Source organism: Lineus longissimus, chromosome 2 (assembly GCF_910592395.1).
Source record: "Lineus longissimus chromosome 2, tnLinLong1.2, whole genome shotgun sequence".
NCBI classification, from domain to species: domain Eukaryota; kingdom Metazoa; phylum Nemertea; class Pilidiophora; order Heteronemertea; family Lineidae; genus Lineus; species Lineus longissimus.
Window position 1 is genome coordinate 5,634,827 of NC_088309.1, and position 22,414 is coordinate 5,657,240.

Sequence of the window (22,414 nt, forward strand, 5' to 3'; positions counted from 1 at the left end):
TATATAGAGGCTTGACTGGGCTTAGCATACATACATGTACGGGACTATGGGTTGAGGACATTGTCACAATCATGTGGAAATGCATGGATGATACTCTCCGGCAACAAAACTGTACATTTTGTATATATCATGAACAGCTTTCAAACTCTCTCCAAAGCAGTGATAAAAACATGAAAAAGGCAAACACTACACGGTCATAACAACATTGATTCCTCCCAATAGATGGAACACCAAACCTGGCCACTGACCTGATCGGCGAGGCATGGTCGATGAACAGATGGCAGGAGAGCACCTCTTCCTCCCAAAAGATATAACACCGAACCTGGCCACCAACCTGGAAGGCTTGACATTGCCCAACTTGAAATTGTCCCTATAAAGCTTCATTTTAGAAAAATTAACACACTTCTGATTGACCTCAACATGCATACTTTATTTGATTGGATATGATTTTAATTACAGCTTCGATTAACTGGTACAGGAAAGTGGTTTAGATAGTCTCCGAGATTGATATCAAAATGTGCTCAAATATTAATAAACCTTGTCATGATAATCTGGAGATGGACCATGTCAAAATCAGACTGGAATCTAATAGATGTATTGCTGTGAAATTTCGTACTTTGGGTGGATCAAACATGTCAAAGACCTATGCATGTGGGGTTTTTTTATTCAAGAAAATAAAAATTTATATGATCCAAGACGTTACTGTTTTTAAACAGGGTAGGCTCTTTTAAAAAAACTGTATTTGAAGCCAGAGATAGCATTTTACCGATGCCTGTTGGTAATTTGGACATTACATTCAGCAGCCATACATGTAAGTACAGCGGTTACATTCAAACTGAGCACACAGTGACCTTCCATATCAGTTTTAATTTTGCATAGCCTCTCAATACACGATATTCACAGCTACATATCATAGGTTAGTATACTGGCTAACCTCAATTCAATTCAACGATATTACAAACATTGTCGCTATTGAATATTTGAATATGAGCATTCAACTCATTCACCCATGTGAATATTCTTAAAGGCCTATGCCGTTCGTAAATAATTTGAAATCGAAAATATACAATTACGTATTAAAACTGGTTACTAAATATAAATATCAATATTGCTGTTGTGAAGACAGATATTATACAAATGTTATGAATACAAAGTTTCAGAAAATTTGCGTGCTTTATAACTGCACTGAAGCATTGTCTAACTACATTTTCTTTGTTCCAGAGCCACACGTAAATATGAACGGTGTACCACTTTAACACTCTGATGAGTCGTCTGCCAAATACTCTGAATTCTTAAGAGGATGACAATAAAAGCACCATGGCCGAAATATAAATAAAGTCTCGAGCGATTCTAAATATCGTATCATCCATTGATATACAGGCTGACCCATCACGATGCGTGAGATTCAATCTGTCATCGATGGCCTAGTGATCGTTGGTTACCAATACACTATGCCAGCCAAAGCATTGGTAATGGCGGACTTGTACCAATGATCATTTGATGTACGCTGCAGAGGATTCGACATTGGGAACTTGGATTTAAAGCAAGAAAGTAAGCATCGAAATCAAGTAGGTCTTCCAAATCTCAAGAAACGGCAGGACGATTGAGTGAGCATTGATTTTAACGCAGAGAACTCACGAAGAAAAGATTGGCGTTTTACTTTTCTTGAAGGAGTACATGCACACCTTCTTTCACCGTTTGTACCACGCATTAAGCTTTTCGGTTATAAAAGGACTTTTTGTTCCCAGAGGTCAGGACTGTTCATTGCCAGGCTTTGTTTCAAGCTTGTTAAGATCTTTGAAGTTGTCTTCAGAAGAAACAAATCATGAGTAGGCAACATAATCCCAAAGTTTCATTTGAGCCTGGTGTCAGTATGGCTGCTATGCCTGACGGGACTTTAGAGATGCCAAATGGTATAGAGGGGGACCAGGATGCGGCTATGAAGAAACAGAAGAAGAAACTGGATAAGACTTGGGTCAAGGATACGGAGGAGACGATACTTCAGATTCTTAAGGTGCTTAGTAAAAAGGTTCAGATGAATACTGAGATGTTGCAGAGACTGACAGGGATGGGAGACTATCCAATGGTGATGATTGATGCGACGGATCAGGCCGTTGGGGAAAGGGTGTTACAAAAGGATTGGATCAAGAGGAGTGATAAGGTGAGTACATTGCGAAACTGTAACAGTTATTTTTTGAGGGTTTTAAGATTTTGCAAACTTTGCATGATGGGTCGTTGTGTAGCCATTTAGATCCGGAAATTGAACCCTTTGGCATGTTCCAGATTCTGTGTTTCATTTCATTGTTTAGGCACGATGAAAAACTAAGGGATAGTTCTCTGTGTGTCCCCTTAATGTATCAAGTCGCAACATTTTCCGCCGATCGATTTGCCGAGAATGTAATACTTTTTGAATCGTCGTCGATATAATTTGTTCTTTGGATATCGTCGTTCATTTTTTCTCCGCAAGGGTGAAACCAAACGTTGCCAAGTCTCAATTCACGATTACCTCCCAATATTCCTAAGAATTCATGACTTTCAAATTTTTGATTTATGCCTAAGGCATGGGCCTATACATATGCAAATTGATCCAACGAATCAGCTTATCCTTTTTGAATCGTCGTCGATATAATTTGTTCTTTGGATATCGTCGTTCATTTTTTCTCCGCAAGGGTGAAACCAAACGTTGTCAAGTCTCAATTCACGATAACATCCCAATATTCCTATGAATTCATGACTTTCAAATTTTTGATTTATGCCTAAGGCATGGGCCTATACATATGCAAATTGATCCAATGAATCAGCTTATCCGAGTGATTCGAACACATTGTCAACCTAACTCGAATGTAAATCAGTTGAACAACCTTGAAATAACAGTGTGATCATAGACTGGCTAAACTAAGAAGATACTGCAAACTGCCACATTTTCACGCCTCTTTTTTCGAGTGGCGAAAATATCCATCCTCTAAAAATATTCCATCTCACCAATATATACCTTTTCCAGTTAAAACAGGACATTAATTTAGATGACAGAATACACAACTACTATCGACATAATGTGAGTTTTACTTTCAATTAAATGTGTTGTTTGTCTGTGTGGTCAAGTGTTTTAATTGCACAACAGTTCGTAACTTTTCTTCTCGCCTTAATAACAGATAATAGCATGTCGGTGTGGCTAAGCGTTTAAAGGATGCAATGTGTTACTTTTGCCTTGTGTTCGCAATACGTTCGCGATAATACATGTAATAGCACGTTATTTGTACTTTTGCTTTTTTGTATGATTTTGACTGAAGCAACCCGAAAGCTCTCTATCGTTGCAGAGTTATATCAAAAATCGTTGTACATATACATGTTCTACCTTCCTTATAACCATCTTTGATTATTGATAGCATTTTGTGTTCGTTAACTGCTTTAGTTTTATTTTGTGTTCGTCAGTGATGAACTGTATTTTTAAGTTCACTTTAGTTAGTTTGACAGCTATTAAAATTTGTGCTCGTTTCACTGGCTGTTTGTTAACTTTATCACAACTATAATCTTATGTTATCATTTGATATTATCCCATTTTCACACATGCCTTATATTACAACACAAAGCTTATACTATTACACAGTATATTCTTCAATATCTATGTAGAAAGGAGTCGGCTTCGCCCTAAGGCACTCAGGAAGCAGTTCATAGCACTCCATCTGCACAAAGATAGAATCCATGGCAACATTTAACATTGTAATGTTTTTAATGATGGCTCTGTGTCTTTCTACATTTCCAACAGCTTCAGAGAATAAAGCAATCAAGTAGTTTAACAACATTATTCCAAGGACGGCGACGATGAAAACATGGATAAATATTATCGGTAACGAATGGTGGGCGCTTGCTGTAACCAGCTCTCTCATGTCGAACATATTCAGCATTATCAAGAACGTAGTGTAGATGGAGTCTTCTGAATACCCCATCTGGGGGAAGCAGAAATATCGTGCAATCGAGCGCAGCCCTTCTGAGGCAGACACGTAAAATATGATAAATACGACAAGAAATGAGAAAGATATTTTGAAGCACTTCAAGGCTCCGGAGATAGTGTATCCAATCCATGGTAGAAGTTGAACGTAATAGAGAGCCAACATCCACAGAAGTATTTGTAAAACAACTCGGTTCATTAGCATCACTTCACCTGACGTTCCCTCAAACCAATTCGGTACAGTCAATGTGACAATAGCGTGGATGGACAATAAAACCGCTTTAGCCAGACAGAGAAAATGGAAGACCCGACCGTTTTCCATCCCAACATCTTTGTTTTTTTGTAGGGCCCATGGTCGCATTACCCGCCTCGTACCGGAGGGATGAACTCTCTTGACACTACACATCCCTTTCAAAACGAACAATATATATAAACAAGAGTTGAAAATTGACATCACAACTCCGGTGTAGAATATAGCCCATTTCACTTGACTGTGTACATTAAAAGCCGTGACGGTGCTGTTTGCTGGACAAGTGTAGTTGCTGTGGCCATATTCATCCGCTAGGGTAATGCCTATGATGCATAATATGAGATTAATCAAGGGCAATACCATCACCCTGTGGCTCTGTCTGAGTTTCACTTGAATCCACTTCGTCATAACTGGACCCTCAAAGATTTCCTTTGCCCCAGCCTTTTCCATCTCCTCATCAGGTATCATCCGTAAGAAGTTCAGTGGCGACACCACAATTCGAACTTTCGTTTCCCCCGATCGCGACTCATATTCGGAAAAGTCGTACCTGACCTTCCGGGCTATTGGGGAAACTGCCAGAACACTTTTGTACACGCCCATTGTATCTGTGATACACCCTAACAGCACAAACGTGCTAAGCTTCGCTGCAAGTTCTATCGGACGTAAACCGTCATTATCATCGACAAGAAGCAACATTTTCTTGTTTTCATCTGTCCTTGCCTGTTTCATAAGTTTCTGATATATCAGACTCAGTCCTCTTTCCTTTGCCGGGTTAAAGGCTGCGATCCAAATAAGCGCATGAATGACATTATCTCCTTCGACATCCTTGGTATAGATGCTTGCTCCATTATGGCATAGAAGGTCTAGAATCTCGAGATCACCGTGCACAGCTGCCAAGATGATTGGGAGAGAAAATCGAAAGCAATTCGAACCAAAACTGTCCGGGTTCGAATAATGCAGTCGACCGGTTGGTTTAGTAATCTTTTCAGTCAGAGGCGCGTTAAGGACATCACACAGCTCACCTGGCGCGGAATCGAGCAGCAATTGAACTTCTTGAACATCTCCTTCCTTTATCGCAATGAGCAATTGAGTTTTCCATTTCTTCCTTTTCGCATTGCTCCAGTCCTGGTCCTCATCAGAGTCAGCTATAAACGACGATACTACCGTTTGAGACCACATTTTAATGAACATCTCAGTCATTAATCCAGTAAGCTATTAGAAAAGGTCTGAAAATCTAAGTCAGGGCAACAATTGCGTTTTAACTGGGCAAGCATTCACTTCATTTTGAAGAAGTTCTAATTACTTTAGGATTTCAAGTTCTTGCCAAAATGGTTTACCTATGGTCGAATCCTTTATCTCTCAGAGAACGTGGATACTCTGTGTATTAAATGAATCGACTGACCAGAGTCGAGTATGAATTGATTGATATTCTCACTTGTAATCTTATTCCAGTTCTAGAAAAGGTGAGGAAAACTGAAAAAAATCATCACTGCTCTCTCCGGCCCTATCACAGCTTTCTGTTCCAAACACTGCAAATAAAGCATAAAAGCAAACGGGAATGAGTGTGTGAACGTGATAAGTACATGCAGGTCGTAATGTACTGTTCAGTACATGTACTTAAAATTTACATGTTTGTATATATGTATATTTAATGACCAGCTGCTGTGTCATAATACAGAACGTTTTGTTTAGGCCTAATTCTGCATCAGTGTTCTGAGGTGAGGTTGCGATATCGGACGTGAACAATATCAGTCCTGGGGAGGCCATGTGGTCAATGATGAAACTGTTGGCATTTTGCAGGAAATACTTATCCAGTGATCAGGTCGAAATACTCTTCCCAATTATTTCAAAATATTTCGTTTGGAGTAATTAAGCCTAAGCATACAGAAGAAGGACATATAGTAGCATATCCGTATCAGCCGCCATTATAGCCAGTATAAGTCTGAAATTCGAAACAAGTTACTATCCTCCGCTCGGCCTAAACGTTTGATAGGCAGAAAAGAAAATGATATCGTCATTGTAGTTCCTTATAATTCGTAAAAACAATCTATAATCTGACCTGTATCTTGTTTAACTGGAATCAATAGCTGACCACATGGTACATATTACTCCGGTCCATGTGTGCACCTCTAATCAACGAGATATTGTCACAGTTGCAAGGAAAATTGAAAAACTCCTTTTATACATGTAGCTGATCGATGATATTGTTATCGCGTGATCGGCGTATGTTTACCAGCCAATCATGAGATGACAAATGAAAAAGTCCTGGTGTGCAGCCAGCTTCCATGATTTAATTCGACCATTAAAATGATTAGTTTCCGGACGATCACCCAACAAGAACAATGACAGCCCCCCCCCCCCCCTCCTGCGACTCATCAGCTTTGATTAAGTGGCAAGTACATATAATCCCGGCTGCCGGATCGGTTTTCAGCTCCGGTCTCGTGGTGTTCGATGCGACAACATACATGTACTTGGTTGGGTATCAATTTCTTGCGCTTCTTACTTACCGTTTGAACTAATCCATCCACGTGAGGAGTTTACCCCAGGGACCTGAGTGATTGACACACGAGCTGAATATGTAAAGACAAAACGCACTATTTGACAAGTATGGAATATGCATACAATGTTTATACATGTTCTTCTCGGAACGCTCCGGGCGAACCGGGTTTAGTTACAACCCACCGAAATCTCTCACCCTATAATGAGATTTGGGGTGTTTTAATTGTTTACAATTTGATACCATCAATATGATAGATAAATTATCAGAATGAGACCTATATTGAAGATAACGCTACACTTCAACGTTATCAAAATCGGGTCACAGTAAATACCTTGAGAGTTGAGTAAGCGAAGCTTCATTGAGAATACTGTTCAGTCGATCATGTACCTTGTGAAGACAACTGGTCTCTGTAAGAATATTTTCGGACTGACGGCTATACATAAATAATTAACAGACGCTGGGTGTTCAGCGTAATTTTCTACAGTTGGTAAATACACATGGTAAAATTCAAGCATCGAATGTTCATTGGCAATCTATAAGAGTGGTCATTTAGCTCTGGTACTGGCAATTGATTAGAGGTATGCACACAACCTTTTCATTGAAGCCTATATTATACATCAAACGCTCGAAAAAGTGCATGAATGCTCTCCAGACTCTTAAGAATTTCAAGAAACAAGGGCGGGCTTGTGATACCCAGTGTTCGAATGACGTCAGTATAGACCGATGTAATATTCCCAACTCGCCACTGGCACGAAGTCAAGCAGTGGCGCGTTGTGGTCAATTGGAGAAACTTTCCCCGCCCCGGTAAATGCATGTCCTTCACATGTAGATCACACAAGATAAACATTGTCTCTGTCCCGTACCATGGACCTCATACGCCCGTATGCGTGATATCACCACGGACAAAGCCAGATCTACATCGGAATTTCAAATCGACGATCGATATACTGTATATCCACTTTGGTATCATTAATCTGTAGCTTTGATGCACCTCAACGAACCATGGGAGAGCAACCAGTAGATAAGCCATCATCACGATAATGAACCGGACAAACACAACCGTGTTAAAGGTGTTTACGCTTCAATGTACACATAGTCTGCAAGTGGAGTCTTATAAATTTCCAATGAACGTGATACGGTTACATGTACTGTGTACCGTCCTGCATCTGCGGTAGTCGGTGACAATCTGCCGTCGCAATCGGTCCTTCATTGTAGTGTCATGTTGTTCGACTGTAGTCCCATCCTCTGGCTATTTATCTGCAATAACGAAAGTTAATCCTGCTTCGCTACCGACACTGATGTCCGCTTGACCTCCAACTCAGCCAGTACATCATCTGACTGGCTGTGTCCCTAAGTAATCCAGCAAGTTTTTCGTCTATTTCACCGTCTAACAGCGTGGGAGCCAATGTCACTAACATTCTTCTTTCTGACTTCCAAGTGCAATATCATCGCAGTGTTTGCACCCATTTCAATTTGCTTTCTGATTTCTATGCGCAATATTTTTGAATCCATTATTGCTTCCTGAATTCCGTGTTCAATATCATCGACATGTTTACATCAACTATTGCTTCCTGAATTCCGAGTTCAATATCATCGATATGTTTACATCAACTATTGCTTCCTGAATTCCGAGTTCAATATCATCGACATGTTTACATCAACTATTGCTTCCTGAATTCCGAGTTCAATATCATCGACATGTTTACATCAACTATTGCTTCCTGAATTCCAAGTGCAATATCATCAACATGTTAGCACCCATTATTGCTTCCTGAATTCCAAGTGCAATATCATCGACATGTTTGCATCCATTATTGCTTCCTGACTTCCAAGTGCAATATTATCAATGTTTGCATTCATTATTGTTTTCCAACTTCACAGAGGAATATTATCTGCGTGTTTGCGTCCATGGAAAACGGAACAGGCGATTGACTGATGCACAAACAAATCAGAATTGATCATTGGCGTGTGTACATAATATCAACGACCATTCGTAATTAGTTTTATGGCCTTATGTGATTGAAGAGCAAACATTATATCGATGTTTTATTGTGCCTTTAGCACTTCCCCCAATGAATATTTACCTACCTTTGGCTATGAATGGCCGTTGCTGATCACTTTGGGTCGGTGTGGGTACATAACGTATCATGTTGTCATGACAGGCACAAGTTGCCATTGTATTTCTGTTATGCATCCATTGTCTAATTCACAAACTCGGTGTTACAGACTTAAGTATAAATTGCTCAGGACGAATGATATTCAGTCGTTTGACAGTGGCAACACCGATGAGAGCCAGCCAATTGGTAATGGACAACCGGTAATTCGATGATCAAAGACAAATGGCATCAATCGGAAAGGTTTCACCACTCGATGTGCTCATTGCCGAGGACTGGAACAATGACAAAAAGGCGGAATGGAGAAAGAACCTACTTAATGCCATCAAAGAGCGAGATCTCGTTCATGTTCAGTTACTCTTGGATTCTCCGTCAGGCAGGCTCTGTGACGTCATCAACAAGCCTCTGGTAGACAATATCACTAAGCCTACCAAACGGTACAATGGAGGTCCCGAGAGCTTTGGTTCAAATTGCTTTCGATTCTCCCTCCCTATCATCTTGGCAGCTGTGCACGGAGAGCTAGAGATCCTTGACCTCGTTTACGACAATGGAGCAAACATCTACACCAAGGATGTCGAGGAAGATAATGTCATCCATGCCCTTATTTGGATCTCAGCCTTTAATCCGGACAAGGAAGAAGGCCTGTGTACGGTATATGAGAGACTAATGACGCTTGCGAGAACAGATGAGAACAAGAAAAAGTTGCTTTTAGATGAGGATATTGATGGTCTACGTCCATTGGAACTGGCTTCGAAACTCGGCACATATGTACTATTCGAACATATCGTGGACACCGGAGGTGTTTACAAAACCGTTCTCACTGTTTCTCCAATAGCTCGAAAGGTCAGATATGATATGACCGAATACGAAACCTGGGGTCCGAAAGGCCGTCTCTTGCGTACGCCCATTAGCTACTTACGGTTAATGCCTGAAGGCGAAATTGAGAAAAAGGGAGCAAAGGATTTATTTGAACATCCGGCTATGACGAACTGGATAAACTCGAAGCTTCGTAAAAGTTACGGAGCCGCACTGATACCCTTGTTTAACATCATCATCAATCTGCTCGCTTTTCTAATAGCGGATGATTTCGGTCATAGCAACATTTGCTCATTGAACGTTAGGCTTAATGTCTCGAGCCTTCCAATTACAAGTAACGCAAAATTTACAATTTTCTACACGGCTGCCCTTATGGATTTTATCTACATTGCGAGTGTAACTGTCTACACCGTAAGATTCTTTTACCTAGCGCACAGGGGACACCATTCTGGATTCACGCGGCTTCTCCGACCGCATGCCCTGAATAAAGGTCGCAAGTTGGTCAACAACGATATCTTCCACTCATTCCAGGTCACAAAGTCACTGGCCTTATCCGTTTACTCGGTGATTACACTAACGGTACCAGGCTGGTCGGAAGGACAACTTGGAGAAGTGATGCTCATGATGCGAGTCGGCATTCAGATTGTACTTTGGTGGTTGTTGCTCTATTATGTCCAACTTCTACCAAGGGTTGGTCACACAGTCACTGGCGCTCTCAGATGCATTACAACTTTTCTCTCCTTTCTTATCTCATTTGGGATGTTTTTCGCCGCAGCTGCAGAAGGGCTACGCGCGACTGCGCGATATTTCTGCATACCCCAATTGGGTTATTCAGTTGACGCTCTATACACTACATCCATGATAATGCTTAACATGATCAACATGAGGACCCTGGTTGGCGAACACAACCACGTTCCGATTCCCATTATAGGCATACACTTCTTCATAACCTGTATCCTTGGAATATTAGCAATAAACTACCTGATTGCTTTACTCACCGATGTCGTGGCTAAGGTCGAAGCGAATAAGACGATAATTCGGTCCATCACACGATTAAACGTCCTACTGGACTTGATGCCGTTTCAGTCGGCAATGTATGAATGGCTACCGAATTGCCTCCAACAAGGACCTGCTCCATTTTATATAGATATTGAGGAATACACTGTTTGAAAGAACAAGCGGATCGGATTGTATTTATCAGACATGTCATGATGTAATTCCTTTCGAGAAAGTTACAATAGCCAAGAACGGTCGGGAATGTGTCACTGACTTTTGATTTTTCAATGAGTTTATATATACATTTTATTGATGAGCGGATTTCATTACATGGACTAAATGTATTTGTCCTGGTATCTCGTTTCATTTTATTGACTCAAGGCGATATATGTTGTGTGGTCAGTATTTGTTGTTGCTTTGTAGACTGGGTGACTTCCAGAACAAGGTGGTCAAGTGTCATTTTGTTAAAACTTATCTAAGTAGCCTTCTCCTGTTCTTGGGCCATGAATGTTGACGTGGTGAATATCAAAGACGGTGTGAAGCACTTGGCTGTCCTAATACGTTTTCCATCAGTCTCATTGTTTATCTACTGTCTTGAAATAGCTCATGACCACCTCCTTGCGCCATCATCTTACAGTATGTATAACGCTGTTTCAGTGGTCGGTGACGAAGAGATTTGAACCAACTGACGACGTGATATATATATATGTGTATGGCCAAACTGAACAGGCATGATAGATGTCTTTAGTCTTACCACTGAATGCCTGATCGGGAGTCCCAATTCCCGATTGACAAAAAGAAGGCAGAAAACTGGTGTCCCAATGCTTCAGTGCGATAAAGATTTGTTTGATTTTTCATACTTTCTGGTACATGTATGCTTTCCTTGTTCTTGCAGGTAATTGTAGAAACGCGCGTTGTGTACACGAAGATCGTGGACGTGGACACAGTCGAACAGCACTTCAAGGCTGAGGTGTTCCTTCAAGCAAGATGGGAGGAGCCAGCACTCGATACGAGAACAAATGCCGTGAGTACTTTCAACCATCTCTCCGAATATCTACACTGACCGTCCCTCCACAAGACGAACACTTTGTTAACAAGTCTAGCAAGGATCCCCATACTGCTTTGAAGACTTTGAACTAACGCCACGATTGACCGTTGGAACAAAATTTCCAGTTTTTTATACCCGGTTTTGTGTGCAGACGTACACCATATCTTGCTACGGTATATGCGGAACCGGATGAACAAAAAAAGTCCTCAAATGAGTACCGTTAGGCGAGATGACGCCAAAGGGCTTTCGTTCGGAAATTCGCCCATATACGCCACAAACGACCTCAGCAATAATATTTCTATTGTAATTTTCCCTCGACGGAAGTGTTTTATGACTTAATCTTGCTTATCTTAGGACTTAGCGAAAATCCACAGTCTGGACAACCTATGGGACCCTCGAGTGACCATCACCAATATCGTGGGTAGGCCTGACGATGATGACACGTGGATAGTGGTCACCCGGGAAGAATGCTACAACTACCCAGTCATCACTATGAGAAGACGGGTCAAGGGATTCTTCTCAGAAACTTTAGAACTCAAGGATTTCCCCTTAGATGTGCAGGTAAGAATCCCTATCATATGAATGTTCCCCTCCGATCGTGGCCAAGTTGTAATGAAGACAGGTCTAACTTTGACCTGTCTTTGAGCTCACCAATGGGCATTGAGGCCGTCCCGCCAACCCTCTCTATTATTTGGTTCGGTCTAAGCTTTTACATTTGCTGTATATATACTCATATATGATCTGAGATTGAAACAATGTTCCCAACCATTGATATATGTCATATGTCAGAGATTCCATTCAAATACTGTACTCTAATTCGTAGATGCACTTCGTGTCGTTGTTCCTAGCTCTCGGAAATCTGCCTATTGCTTGTCGTTCTCCAAAGAGCATTGCTTCTCCTCTGTTGCTTGCAGAATTAAAGTCTCCTAAGGAATAGGCATGATGTTTTCATAATGCAACTTCCCTTCACAGGAACTGACACTGCAGATAGTATCCAAGAGATCGAACGATGAAGTCGAATTAATAGAAGACAGATACCGAATCTCGGCGGTCAATACGACGAACTTCCTCGACCAGGACGAGTGGACCTTATACAAACACGTTGAAAACGCGACAGGAGATATCCAGAGTGAATTCACCTCTTCAAAACATAAACATTCCACCATATTCTTTACGTGCTCTGTCCGGAGGAATCCTGGGTATTTTGGTTGGAACATCTTCCTTATTCTGGTGAGTGAACCGATCAGGTCTTTGAAAGCGTTCACATGAGTGGCTGCTGTAAATACTGCCGCCCAAAAGCCGGCATGGAATTCACACATGGTGAAGCTCATACCATACTTACGCATTATCCCACTGTGACATCGACTCCTTGGAGGAGTGCCTCAGCAAAGAATAGTTGAATCCTTGATACATTAAAACAGGTTCTCTGTAGTGTAGATGTAGTTCTCCACATCTTGAATTAAGGGATTCGGGTGTACAAGTATCTCATGAATTTGCGAAATATGCTTCTGTCATCTTCAAGGGAGAAGCTTGTCTTTTCAATGGGTTGTACTTGCATGGCTTACGCGTTGACTATTTACCCAGAATCAATAGTCATTCAATCAACAAGCATTGCATTACCAATCGAAAGATATGGAATATGTCAAACACCGATTGAAAGAACGAATTTCATTTTCTTTTTTCAGTTCTTGCTCGTATCGCTGATGTTCTGTTCATTCGCCATCGTGCCCACCAACCCCCAGAACAGACTTACAGTCACGCTAACCCTTTTATTGACCGTCGTCGCCTTCAAATTCATCGTCAACCAAGACCTGCCTGCGATTCCCTACCTAACGTATCTGGTAAGTCGAAAGTTGCATTTGAACGGCTGTCGATGATATCGTTGTCTGGTGAAATGGATTTGTGTAACACAGTTCGGAAACCGCGGGAGGCTTTTATTACCAACCAAGGCATTGCAATGTCGTGTTAGCAGTTAAATCATTGTCACGACATAGTAGTTTATGGTGAGGGGATATGTACCTCATTTTAGGTAGAAGAACATTTTCCAATTCGATCTATTTGTAGAATGACAACTTTGGGTCCTCTCAGATGTCTCAAAGCAATGAGATTCATAACGCTGCATGGGCTCCAAGGCAAATTGGACGAAATGACTGACAGTTTACAGTATAGTTCAATGTACATGGATAAGACAACTCATCCAATCTAACTTATTTCTTACAGGATATCTACATAGTGTCTTGCATAGTGTTGCTAGTTCTCCAAGCGATCCAGAACGCTTTCATCACAGCTTTCAATGGCGACCCAGACAAACAGGAGATTGTTGACAAATACACGCTCTACTTCCTGATAGCCTGCCATCTTACCTTCCATCTGGCGTTCTTCCTTTTCATCGCTATAGTGGTAAGTCCCCAACAGTGTTATGTTGCATGTGTTCTCGCCAAAACATGTGTGCCATCTATCCCTGTTGCAAACATGGCAGAATTCTGGTGTTGGTCAACGACGATATTCTCCTCAATATCACTATCAGCGCGCTTATTGCGAACAAAGCAATTTGATGTATAGAACAGGGTTGATTTTCATTCTATATCTGAATAAACTTGAAAGCAGTTACATCTCTATATGGATCCAGTTATTTGATCCCTTGAATTGACTCTGGCTTCAACTCTTTGTTTCAGGCGGTTAAAGCACGGACAGACTGTGAAGAAAAGGACCGAGAGTACAAGGTAAGAAGGGGTTGAAAGAGTAGTTTGGAAAGTTATCTGCTGATCTTTGGCTCTGTAGTTAAAAATACTGTGCCTTCGGGAAAGATCATCTGGCCATTGTGTACGGCGGTTAGTTGTGGAAGTTTGGCTGTCGTCTGTTTCTTAAGGCCACCCTTTAAACGCGAAGAAAAATAACCATTTGAGCAAATCAAGTTCCTCAAGTCAGGCCTACAGGATATTTTTCTTCTCTGAACTCATTTTTTAAAAACAAATCGTCTTTCTATTCTCAGGAAAGACGCATAGCCCACGACAAGAAACGGCAAGCGTTGAAACACCCAGCAGACGATGACATCTACGAAATGCCAGCGTAGAGCATGTCGTCTGCTCGGAAGGGAATCCCCTCTGCCTGTGAGATCTTACATCAATCTACAGGCCATTTCAGTCAACTCACATGTTCGGTGAAACGGATGTCAATACCGCACGATATGCTTGGTTGCGTCGGTGATATCACATGTGCGCGAAAAATGGATAAAAATAATCGACTTGCGTGATTGCAGTTATGGAGAATGAGTTTAGCGGGGCATTATCGATGGTGGAAACCGCACAGACTTAATGGGCTGTTGATTGATTGTGCCTTACTTTCCGTGGCGGTGTTGGTGTTGTGTCCTGGCTTTGATGAACAGAAAGTGATTAGCCTTTTGCTGTGATATGTTAGGATATAAGAAATGATCATGGCAAGATTTCAATTGCCGTGTTTTGTCAAGGTGTGGGTCTACCAATATCGGTATAGAACGAATCGTAGCCCAATGAACAGATGTTCTGGTTACAAGCTATTAGATTTTGGTCAGCAAGCTACATCAATGATGCTAGTCCCCTTGATCCAAAATATAATTGCACATCGACTCCCGTTCCAGGGGGCTTTCGTTTCTGTCACACCGACCGCATATTACATGTACTCTTAACACCAAAGCAATATTCAGAAATAAAGGTTATCTTCCAAAATCATAAATTGCAACTACATGTACATGTAATGTACACTTTACGACAGGAATTATAGTTATTAAGTCCGCCGGCATTGTACTTACTGATTAAAAGTCGAGCCATCAACAAGACGAACTACATTGCATCACCAAATCATCCAAAAGGACAGCGTTCGATACTAAAGAAGAAGAATACTTTCAACCAGACGAAGATGCATGAAAAATCTAATGCATTCTTTCGGTATCTTCAAAGCAGTACCGGAGATGGCATCCAACCGAACCCTTTCCGAGTGTGATGTTTTATTCAATTACAGATAGATTGTAATAAGAACAACTAATTACATTTTCTTGAAAATTTGCTTCAGACGATTACAGAGCGAATGCTTGTTTATAAGGACTGGTGAACATCGATTCTCATTGTATTTACATCAAATGTAGCAAATTTTAACTTAACCAGCATGTTTTTAACTTTTCCCAGTAACTGTGACAGAACCTTCTTTCGCCATCCGACTCATATAATTGTGCGTCTGGATTAGAATATACCGAGCTGGCGAGGGAGGTGTTTTGGACTTCTGTGTCCGTGGTATTTCGGAATCTAAAGAGGTCGTCATCAAGTTACTATATGGTTTAGATTTGAGTATTATAACATTGTAAATACTTACAAAATGATGTATATAATCAATGTATTTTCGTACATGTATTAAATATTTATAGAAACTACTTATAGAAATTTTGCTTGTTACTTTCTTTCAAAATTTGAACGCTTCTCCTATCAATAGTTATCACCAATCCTTGTTATATCTCATTTGGTTTTGGGTGTCGTAAACGACTGCCTACCAATTCCATTGCAAAATGCAAGCACAATACAAACAACGATCTCAAGTCTTCCTATCCAGTTGAGCTTAATACGCCTGTATGATATCGAAATATCAAAAGCCTTTCAGAAAGAGGTGTGTGGAATTCTTGTGTCCCCCATGTACATTCATTTTGTGGAAAATATCTTTGTGCGCATGAAAACTAGTGCCCTCAATCACTTGATCTATTATGATATACGTGTATGTTCATCCCAGTAAGAAATAACGCGTTCTACATTCAGTACTTTGCGATGGTACTGATAGTATATACTGAATAGACGTGCTCACAGAAAGTCTTCGCTTTTATTTTGGTGGTGATTTAATGGTACAACGTATATCATCAAATGAATGGTAGTATCATGTACTACAATGTACATGTAGTCACAGTTGGTGTCTGTTTTGGTTACGCCTGTCGATAATGATAACACGTCAGAAAATTGCTCGACTTGGCCTTTCTTATGCTCTTTAGGCAATCTACATGTATATGCCTCATTATCCTTGGTTTAAGGAATTGACATAGCACTTGCGGTCCATGGCTCTCTTTTCCGGAAAGCTGGTGGAAGACCGAAAAATATTTCCTTAGTCTCTTATTGGTCGTCATCAGGCCTGCTCCTTCCAGTCCTTTGTCCGCACGATCGGTTTAGTCTGATTGGTCATCATCCGACTTAACACTTCAATCGGTTTATCCGGAAAACTTTCAGAAGACCTCAGTGCATGATCATTTATGACCGGTACCCATTTTCATTTGAGTGGAGTAAGGCACGTGAGACAAATAGACCTGTCTGGAGTTTCTGGCGAGGTTCGAACCAGTGAACTCTTAACTGTTAGCTGAGAGTCCAAGCCACTAGACCTCAGCGGATCCTAAAATCCAACTTAAGCTGTTTTATATGTTCGCTACGGTAATCATCTTGTCTGAGGAGTTCCTAGAACCAAGTTACCTCGATGACATGTATCATCAGCGCGTCAAAGAAAGATTGCAGGAAAGATGCTTTATAGTAAAAAGTCGAAGCCACATCTGGGCCTACTAGATTTCCTTTAGGACATACTACGCTGAATGTTGTTGTTCATACTGCGTAAAGGATAATCATAAATTTCCCATCAATACAAATCATGGCGCGTATAAACATATGGACAACGTTGAATAGCTTCGTCCAAGTGTACCTGAGAGATAATCCATGATATTGGTGACGTCTGCTCGATTTGTTTGGATTCCCGCAGTTACCAGGACAGACATGACGGCGTTGCTAAGAACCGTTGTTTTGAGTAACCAAGCTTTGACATTCGCATAGAAAGTCATGATATTTGCATTGTGAGAGGTGACTATTCTTTCATGAAACTCTGGACAATTTATTACTGGGACAAATATCGCACAAAAGCTTTAATTATATAGGCCTACATTGTGATATATGCCGAATTTACATATGTTTATCACAAGTGTTATTCGCATGAAATTCGCGAGGCGATCTGCTCTGAAGGACAAACATAAAGAACTAAAGCCGTGTTTGGGATATGCCAACTGCTGTGTCGAATGTGCTAAACACACCAGTGATACTCTCGTCTGGGAGCCTGAAACCCTGAATAAATCCGCTATGGGGACGTTTACTTCCCCCAGGTCCAACCTCCAGCCTATCGAGATGGACTTGCTGGCCAGTGTCGAGTCGGAAAAACCGAGGAAACGTCTCCAACGTGAATCGCTAGGCATGCATGACCACAGCGTTCATGGGGAGTTGACGCGAATGCTGAGAAGCCTTTCCAGTGTGATGCACTTCAAATCAGGAGAATTGGAGGATGATCAATATGGTCCCAACGGCAAGGTGGAGGTGAACGTGAAGAGAGCATGGGGGTCTACACGGGTGAAGCAGCCAAATGGTGTCCTGGTGGGAGCTGGGGCTGGCGTAGGTAAACTAAGCACACCAAGGAATCCGAGAACGAAACGGGTAAGTCATTTTCGAAGAACTTTTAGCTACTGGTAACCCACGGACGTACTCATGCCAAGCTCAAAGGGTCTTATTTGGCATGGATTGGCCCTGACAAGAGTACCTTGGCCAAAAATAATGCCTTAAAAACAAAGGAATGAGCAAATGGGTAACTGAGAGATCATTGGCAAGAGTGTACCATGCATGTACCTGTATGTCACCATTGAGGAATCTAAGACTTACCAAACAAAGCGCATGCAGGAGGACTGCAAGGAGTCTTTTGGCCACTGGCAAACCTGATAACACCAGAGAATATGAAAACCAAACCGTTCAGAGTCTTCCCTCACACTGACAAGATAACGGGAGTAACTGAACTAACCAGTTTTTGTTTCAGGTACCAGTTGAGGTCCGAGTTGCCTTCATAAAGGTCATAGACGTCGACACTTTGAAACAAAGATTCAAGGCAGACGTGTTCATCCAGGCCAAGTGGGAAGAACCCGCACTGAAAGGGTTCACTCAAGAGGTACAACCCAAACCCAACTGTCTATAAAAAGAAGAGTTTCTCTCTTGAAGAATCACACTATGCGTCTCTGATAGGAGAGCGAAATTCGAGAAGATAGACCTAAAATCGCTTTCTGGTTTTGGAGGGTGGGGTCGTTCTATTTCGCACTTATTATTGACCAGCAAGTTTGACAGTTTCTGCAAGACGTGTCCTATATATCACTCCTCGACCTTATTGCTCAGATATTACCAGATGTTATCTGATCCATTTTCCAGGAGTTGGATAAGTCATTCCAGCCTGAAGACTACTGGAACCCCGACCTGTTTGTGCCCAACATTCAGGGCCATCCGGAGCGTGACGATACGTGGTATGTCACATCCACCAAGGAGGCACGCCACAATAACCCAGTCATCTTCATGAGGCGCCGGATCAAAGCCTTCTTCAATGAAAGAATGGAACTGAGGGACTTTCCGTTGGATGTCCAGGTAGGGGAACATGGTTAAGAGGGGGAGGACACGCTACTTCAAGATAGGGAGCCACCAAGACTAAGTTGATGAAGTAGTCTGTTCCTACAGACTATTCTAGTGTACAATCATAATCGGAGGGCGCAACCTTTCTTGCAATACATCAACATCTTTGAACAAACATCGAACACCAGGAGCGGACTACAGCCGTCTAGTTGGGACTACATTTACCTTCAGACTACTTTCGCTGGAGTTCCAAGACGATATTATAATGACAGAGCGTCAACAACATCCACGTTACTTAAATCAAAATTCATACTTTAGTCGTCAGTGTGCCAAGTCACCCTGAGGCTATCAGCGATCAATGTTCTTATCCCCGGCCCTCACACACCTGTTGATTTCCGCAGGATGGTGCTATGTAATAATTGATATTTCAGGAGCTACACGTCAAAATAGCAAGCAGAAGGAAAGAAACCGTTGTCGAACTCACAGAGGATTTGAGCTGCCTCTCGGTTGTGAATTTAGCAACCTTCACCGACGCCAACGAGTTCAGCCTCTACAAACACGTGGAATGCAGCAATGCCATCATGAACAGCAAACTACCACAAGATACCAAGAAACACCCTCTGCTCGAGTTCAACATATCAGTAAAAAGAAACACTGGTTTCTTCTTCTGGAATGTCGTCTTCCCAATGGTAAGGTTCGAGGGTTGACCACAGGCAATTAGAACTGAAGTGAATGCCAATTACGAGGGTGGGAGTCTGTTCTCTTGAAAACAATGAACGGACTCCCACACCCTTGAAATTGGCAGTCACTCGTTTTGGAAGAGTTATCTACTTCAGGATTTCAAGTTCTAGCCGAATGGTTGTGCCTATGGTCAATCCTTCAATGGTTGGACTTCCTTGTGGCCAGCGTGACCGTTTTAAATGTCCTACAAGTTTCCAAAGTTGGTGATTGCCATATTAAGGAAGAATCAAAGTAAAAGTTATTTTTGTTTGAAAGGAATGTTCCATCTTTTTGCAGTTCCTAATCAGTGGCATGATGTTTGCAACCTATGGCATAGACCGGAAGAAGTATGATGAGAGAATCAAGGTCAACGTGCTGCTAATTTTGTCCATTGTCGCCCTGAAGTTCGTGGTGAGCAAAGGCTTGCCGAAGATACCATACATGACGTATGTGGTAAGTTGTCAAGAAAACTCAGGGAGCCCAAATCAGACACGATAACACTGTCAAGAGGGAAGAATCAGGAGGCGAAGTTTACCCGCCTACCCTTTGAACATGCGATTCAATGCCCCCAAACTAATGGTGTGAGAGCATACATGTAGTTTGTTGACCCCTCTTCGAGTTCAATTAAATGATATCCTATGAGATCTTCCCTTCAAAAGTCCATTTGTTCAAGGAACAGCAATTTTACCCTGAAGTTTGTCACTTCCATTCGATGACTTTTGAAATGAGGACACATCAAAATGTACCGTAATAAGATGACTGCCTTCTTTCACCAGGATGCTTATGTGTTGGTTTCATTAATCGTGGTGATGATGATGGCTTGCCAGAATGCCATACTCAGCTTCTACAAAGATGATGCAACAAGAATGCAGTCGTTTGATACGGGCAGTGTTTGGTTCTTCCTCGTCATTTATCTTCTCATTCAAATCATATGCGGAGCCCTGCTTGGAATTAAGGTAAATGTCTGGATAGAACTGTACCTGATAGGACATAAACTCACTTTTCTATAAGGTCAACTACTTTTCAGGGCCAGCTAGAGCTAGGGGTCACAAAAAATGCGTTTTTCATGCAGTTTTTTTCCTGATTTCCAGAACGACAGAGGACAAAAGGGGTGTTTTGCCCCTTCCCCCATGCCCTAAACGTTAGAAGTGCAGGCCTGCTATTATGCTTTTCATTGCACTTGGTCACAACTTTACGGTGTGGTCATAACTTTACCGTGTGGTCATAACTTTACGGTGTAGTCATAACTTTATTTTTCTGGCAAATAAGGCCCACTGAGTGGCACAATCTTAAGTCTCATGTCAATGAATGTGCGATGTATGTTGCCTGCAGACTTCAATGCATCACTGAAAACAGCTGCAGCTTTCAGCAGCTCTCATTTGCCAATAGTGTAGCGGAGTGAGCAGTTTTCAATGAGAGTATTCAAACTCTTTGCTCTAATGGCATAATATTAGCATATCAAAGCTGCAGTTGTCTGCATCAATTCAAACATAATTTTTTCTTTAATTGTAGTTGTCAACACAGAAGATGGAGATGGACAAAAAAGAAAAGGACTATATGGTAAGCTATGGATGGCCTACCTGATGTCTTGTTTAAAAGTTGGCTTTAGTCATTCCCATGTTTAAAGCATTGGTACAAGGTATGCCCTTAATCACAAAATGGACTTCAACTCACAGGAGCTATAGTGGTCTTGTGGCTCGAACTCTCAGCTATTAGTCCAGAGGTCCCTGGTTTGCCCTGCAGGCAATGTGAAACTCTACACAGGTCTCTTTCAGAAATGCTTGGGCTGCAGCTCTATAATTGAGCAGCTTGTCTGAAGTCTACTGACAGACTAGGTTTAAATTGTATAGTAGGATGATAACCTCGACAGTACTGGAGTTGATATCGGACTCAAAACCTACACTTTACATCCTATAATATACCCTGAAAATCAAACATCCTTGCAAATTTGGCCAACAATTTCTTTACAGAGAAAGAAGAAGTACAGCGACCGCCACATGCTCACAGAGGGAGATTTCAGTATGATGGCAAACTAAGTCGGAATGGAAAGGTGCAACAGTGTACATGTAGCATTATAAAGGACAATTCCTGTGGACTCAACTCATACTGTAAAACATTTTTTACATTTGAAAAATGGAAAGAAATTTTGGAATCAGCTGAAATAATAACAGTGAGATTTACCATTTTTTTCAGAAATATCTGCTAATTGCATATCAAAAACAGTATGGAGATGGGTGTTGCATAATATTTCAATTGGTCAATTATAAAGGGTTGTTTGATACATTTCGTGTGGTCTTCGAGATTCTGATTTGCAGCCTATAGCGCTACATGCAGGAGCAGAGAATTTGTGATCCTTTCCAGTCTCCAAATGGAGATGCAGCAAAATATACCCGGAGTACCATAACATGTGGATAACCAAATGGCTTCCCAATTTCGTAATGTACAGAAAGATTTATTATATTTTGTAAATAAATATTGATACCTAATGAATACATCAAAACAACGGGTTTTATTTTGTAATACGCGACATTATCGGTATCATCACAAACAGATCCTTTCCTTACACTCTTGATTATTTTCAAGAACTAGCGGAATAC

The 22,414-nt window shown here is 41.3% G+C and overlaps 3 protein-coding genes across 9 annotated transcripts; 2 read left to right on the forward strand and 1 right to left on the reverse strand.

Annotated features, from left to right (window-relative positions):
- Nucleotides 1-591: 591 nt before the first annotated feature.
- LOC135503392 (cys-loop ligand-gated ion channel-like) lies at nt 592-16,067 on the forward strand. Of its 2 annotated transcripts, XM_064796955.1 has the most exons (9): nt 592-2,161; nt 3,002-3,055; nt 11,521-11,649; nt 12,028-12,234; nt 12,646-12,903; nt 13,359-13,514; nt 13,894-14,073; nt 14,349-14,396; nt 14,666-16,067. In XM_064796955.1, the coding sequence occupies exons 1-9, from the start codon at nt 1,826-1,828 to the stop codon at nt 14,744-14,746; spliced, it is 1,449 nt and encodes a 482-aa protein (XP_064653025.1). In that variant the 5' UTR covers nt 592-1,825; the 3' UTR covers nt 14,747-16,067. The 2 variants fall into 2 exon arrangements, with proteins under 2 accessions (XP_064653025.1, XP_064653033.1); XM_064796963.1 differs by lacking the exon at nt 3,002-3,055 and having other exon boundaries at nt 594-2,161.
- On the reverse strand, nt 3,062-7,057 carry LOC135503352 (uncharacterized). Of its 6 annotated transcripts, none has more exons than XM_064796931.1 (3): nt 6,707-7,057; nt 5,635-5,728; nt 3,062-5,411 (listed from the first exon to the last, which is right to left on the reverse strand). In XM_064796931.1, exon 3 carries the CDS (start codon nt 5,397-5,399, stop codon nt 3,600-3,602), a length of 1,800 nt encoding a protein of 599 aa, XP_064653001.1. In that variant the 5' UTR covers nt 5,400-5,411; nt 5,635-5,728; nt 6,707-7,057; the 3' UTR covers nt 3,062-3,599. The 6 variants fall into 6 exon arrangements, with proteins under 6 accessions (XP_064653001.1, XP_064652992.1, XP_064653014.1 ...); XM_064796922.1 differs by having other exon boundaries at nt 5,537-5,728; XM_064796944.1 differs by lacking the exon at nt 5,635-5,728.
- Nucleotides 16,068-17,589: 1,522 nt separating the features above from the next.
- Nucleotides 17,590-22,398, forward strand: LOC135503417 (uncharacterized). The gene is made up of 8 exons (XM_064796989.1): nt 17,590-18,146; nt 18,520-18,648; nt 18,903-19,112; nt 19,529-19,786; nt 20,115-20,270; nt 20,594-20,773; nt 21,330-21,377; nt 21,788-22,398. The coding sequence occupies exons 1-8, from the start codon at nt 17,616-17,618 to the stop codon at nt 21,851-21,853; spliced, it is 1,578 nt and encodes a 525-aa protein (XP_064653059.1). The 5' UTR covers nt 17,590-17,615; the 3' UTR covers nt 21,854-22,398.
- The last annotated feature ends 16 nt before the right edge of the window (nt 22,399-22,414 follow it).

Excerpts from the sequence above, each read along its gene's own strand:
- LOC135503417 (XM_064796989.1), top strand. The coding sequence starts at position 17,616 with ATGCCGAATTTACATATGTTTATCACAAGTGTTATTCGCATGAAATTC. Across the intron at positions 18,649-18,902 it reads TGAAAGGGTTCACTCAAGAG|GAGTTGGATAAGTCATTCCA; the intron begins GTACAACCCAAA and ends TCCATTTTCCAG. Across the intron at positions 20,271-20,593 it reads TACCATACATGACGTATGTG|GATGCTTATGTGTTGGTTTC; the intron begins GTAAGTTGTCAA and ends TTCTTTCACCAG.
- LOC135503392 (XM_064796955.1), top strand. The coding sequence starts at position 1,826 with ATGAGTAGGCAACATAATCCCAAAGTTTCATTTGAGCCTGGTGTCAGT. Across the intron at positions 14,074-14,348 it reads TCCTTTTCATCGCTATAGTG|GCGGTTAAAGCACGGACAGA; the intron begins GTAAGTCCCCAA and ends TCTTTGTTTCAG. Across the intron at positions 14,397-14,665 it reads AAAAGGACCGAGAGTACAAG|GAAAGACGCATAGCCCACGA; the intron begins GTAAGAAGGGGT and ends TTCTATTCTCAG.
- LOC135503352 (XM_064796944.1), bottom strand. The coding sequence starts at position 5,399 with ATGACTGAGATGTTCATTAAAATGTGGTCTCAAACGGTAGTATCGTCG.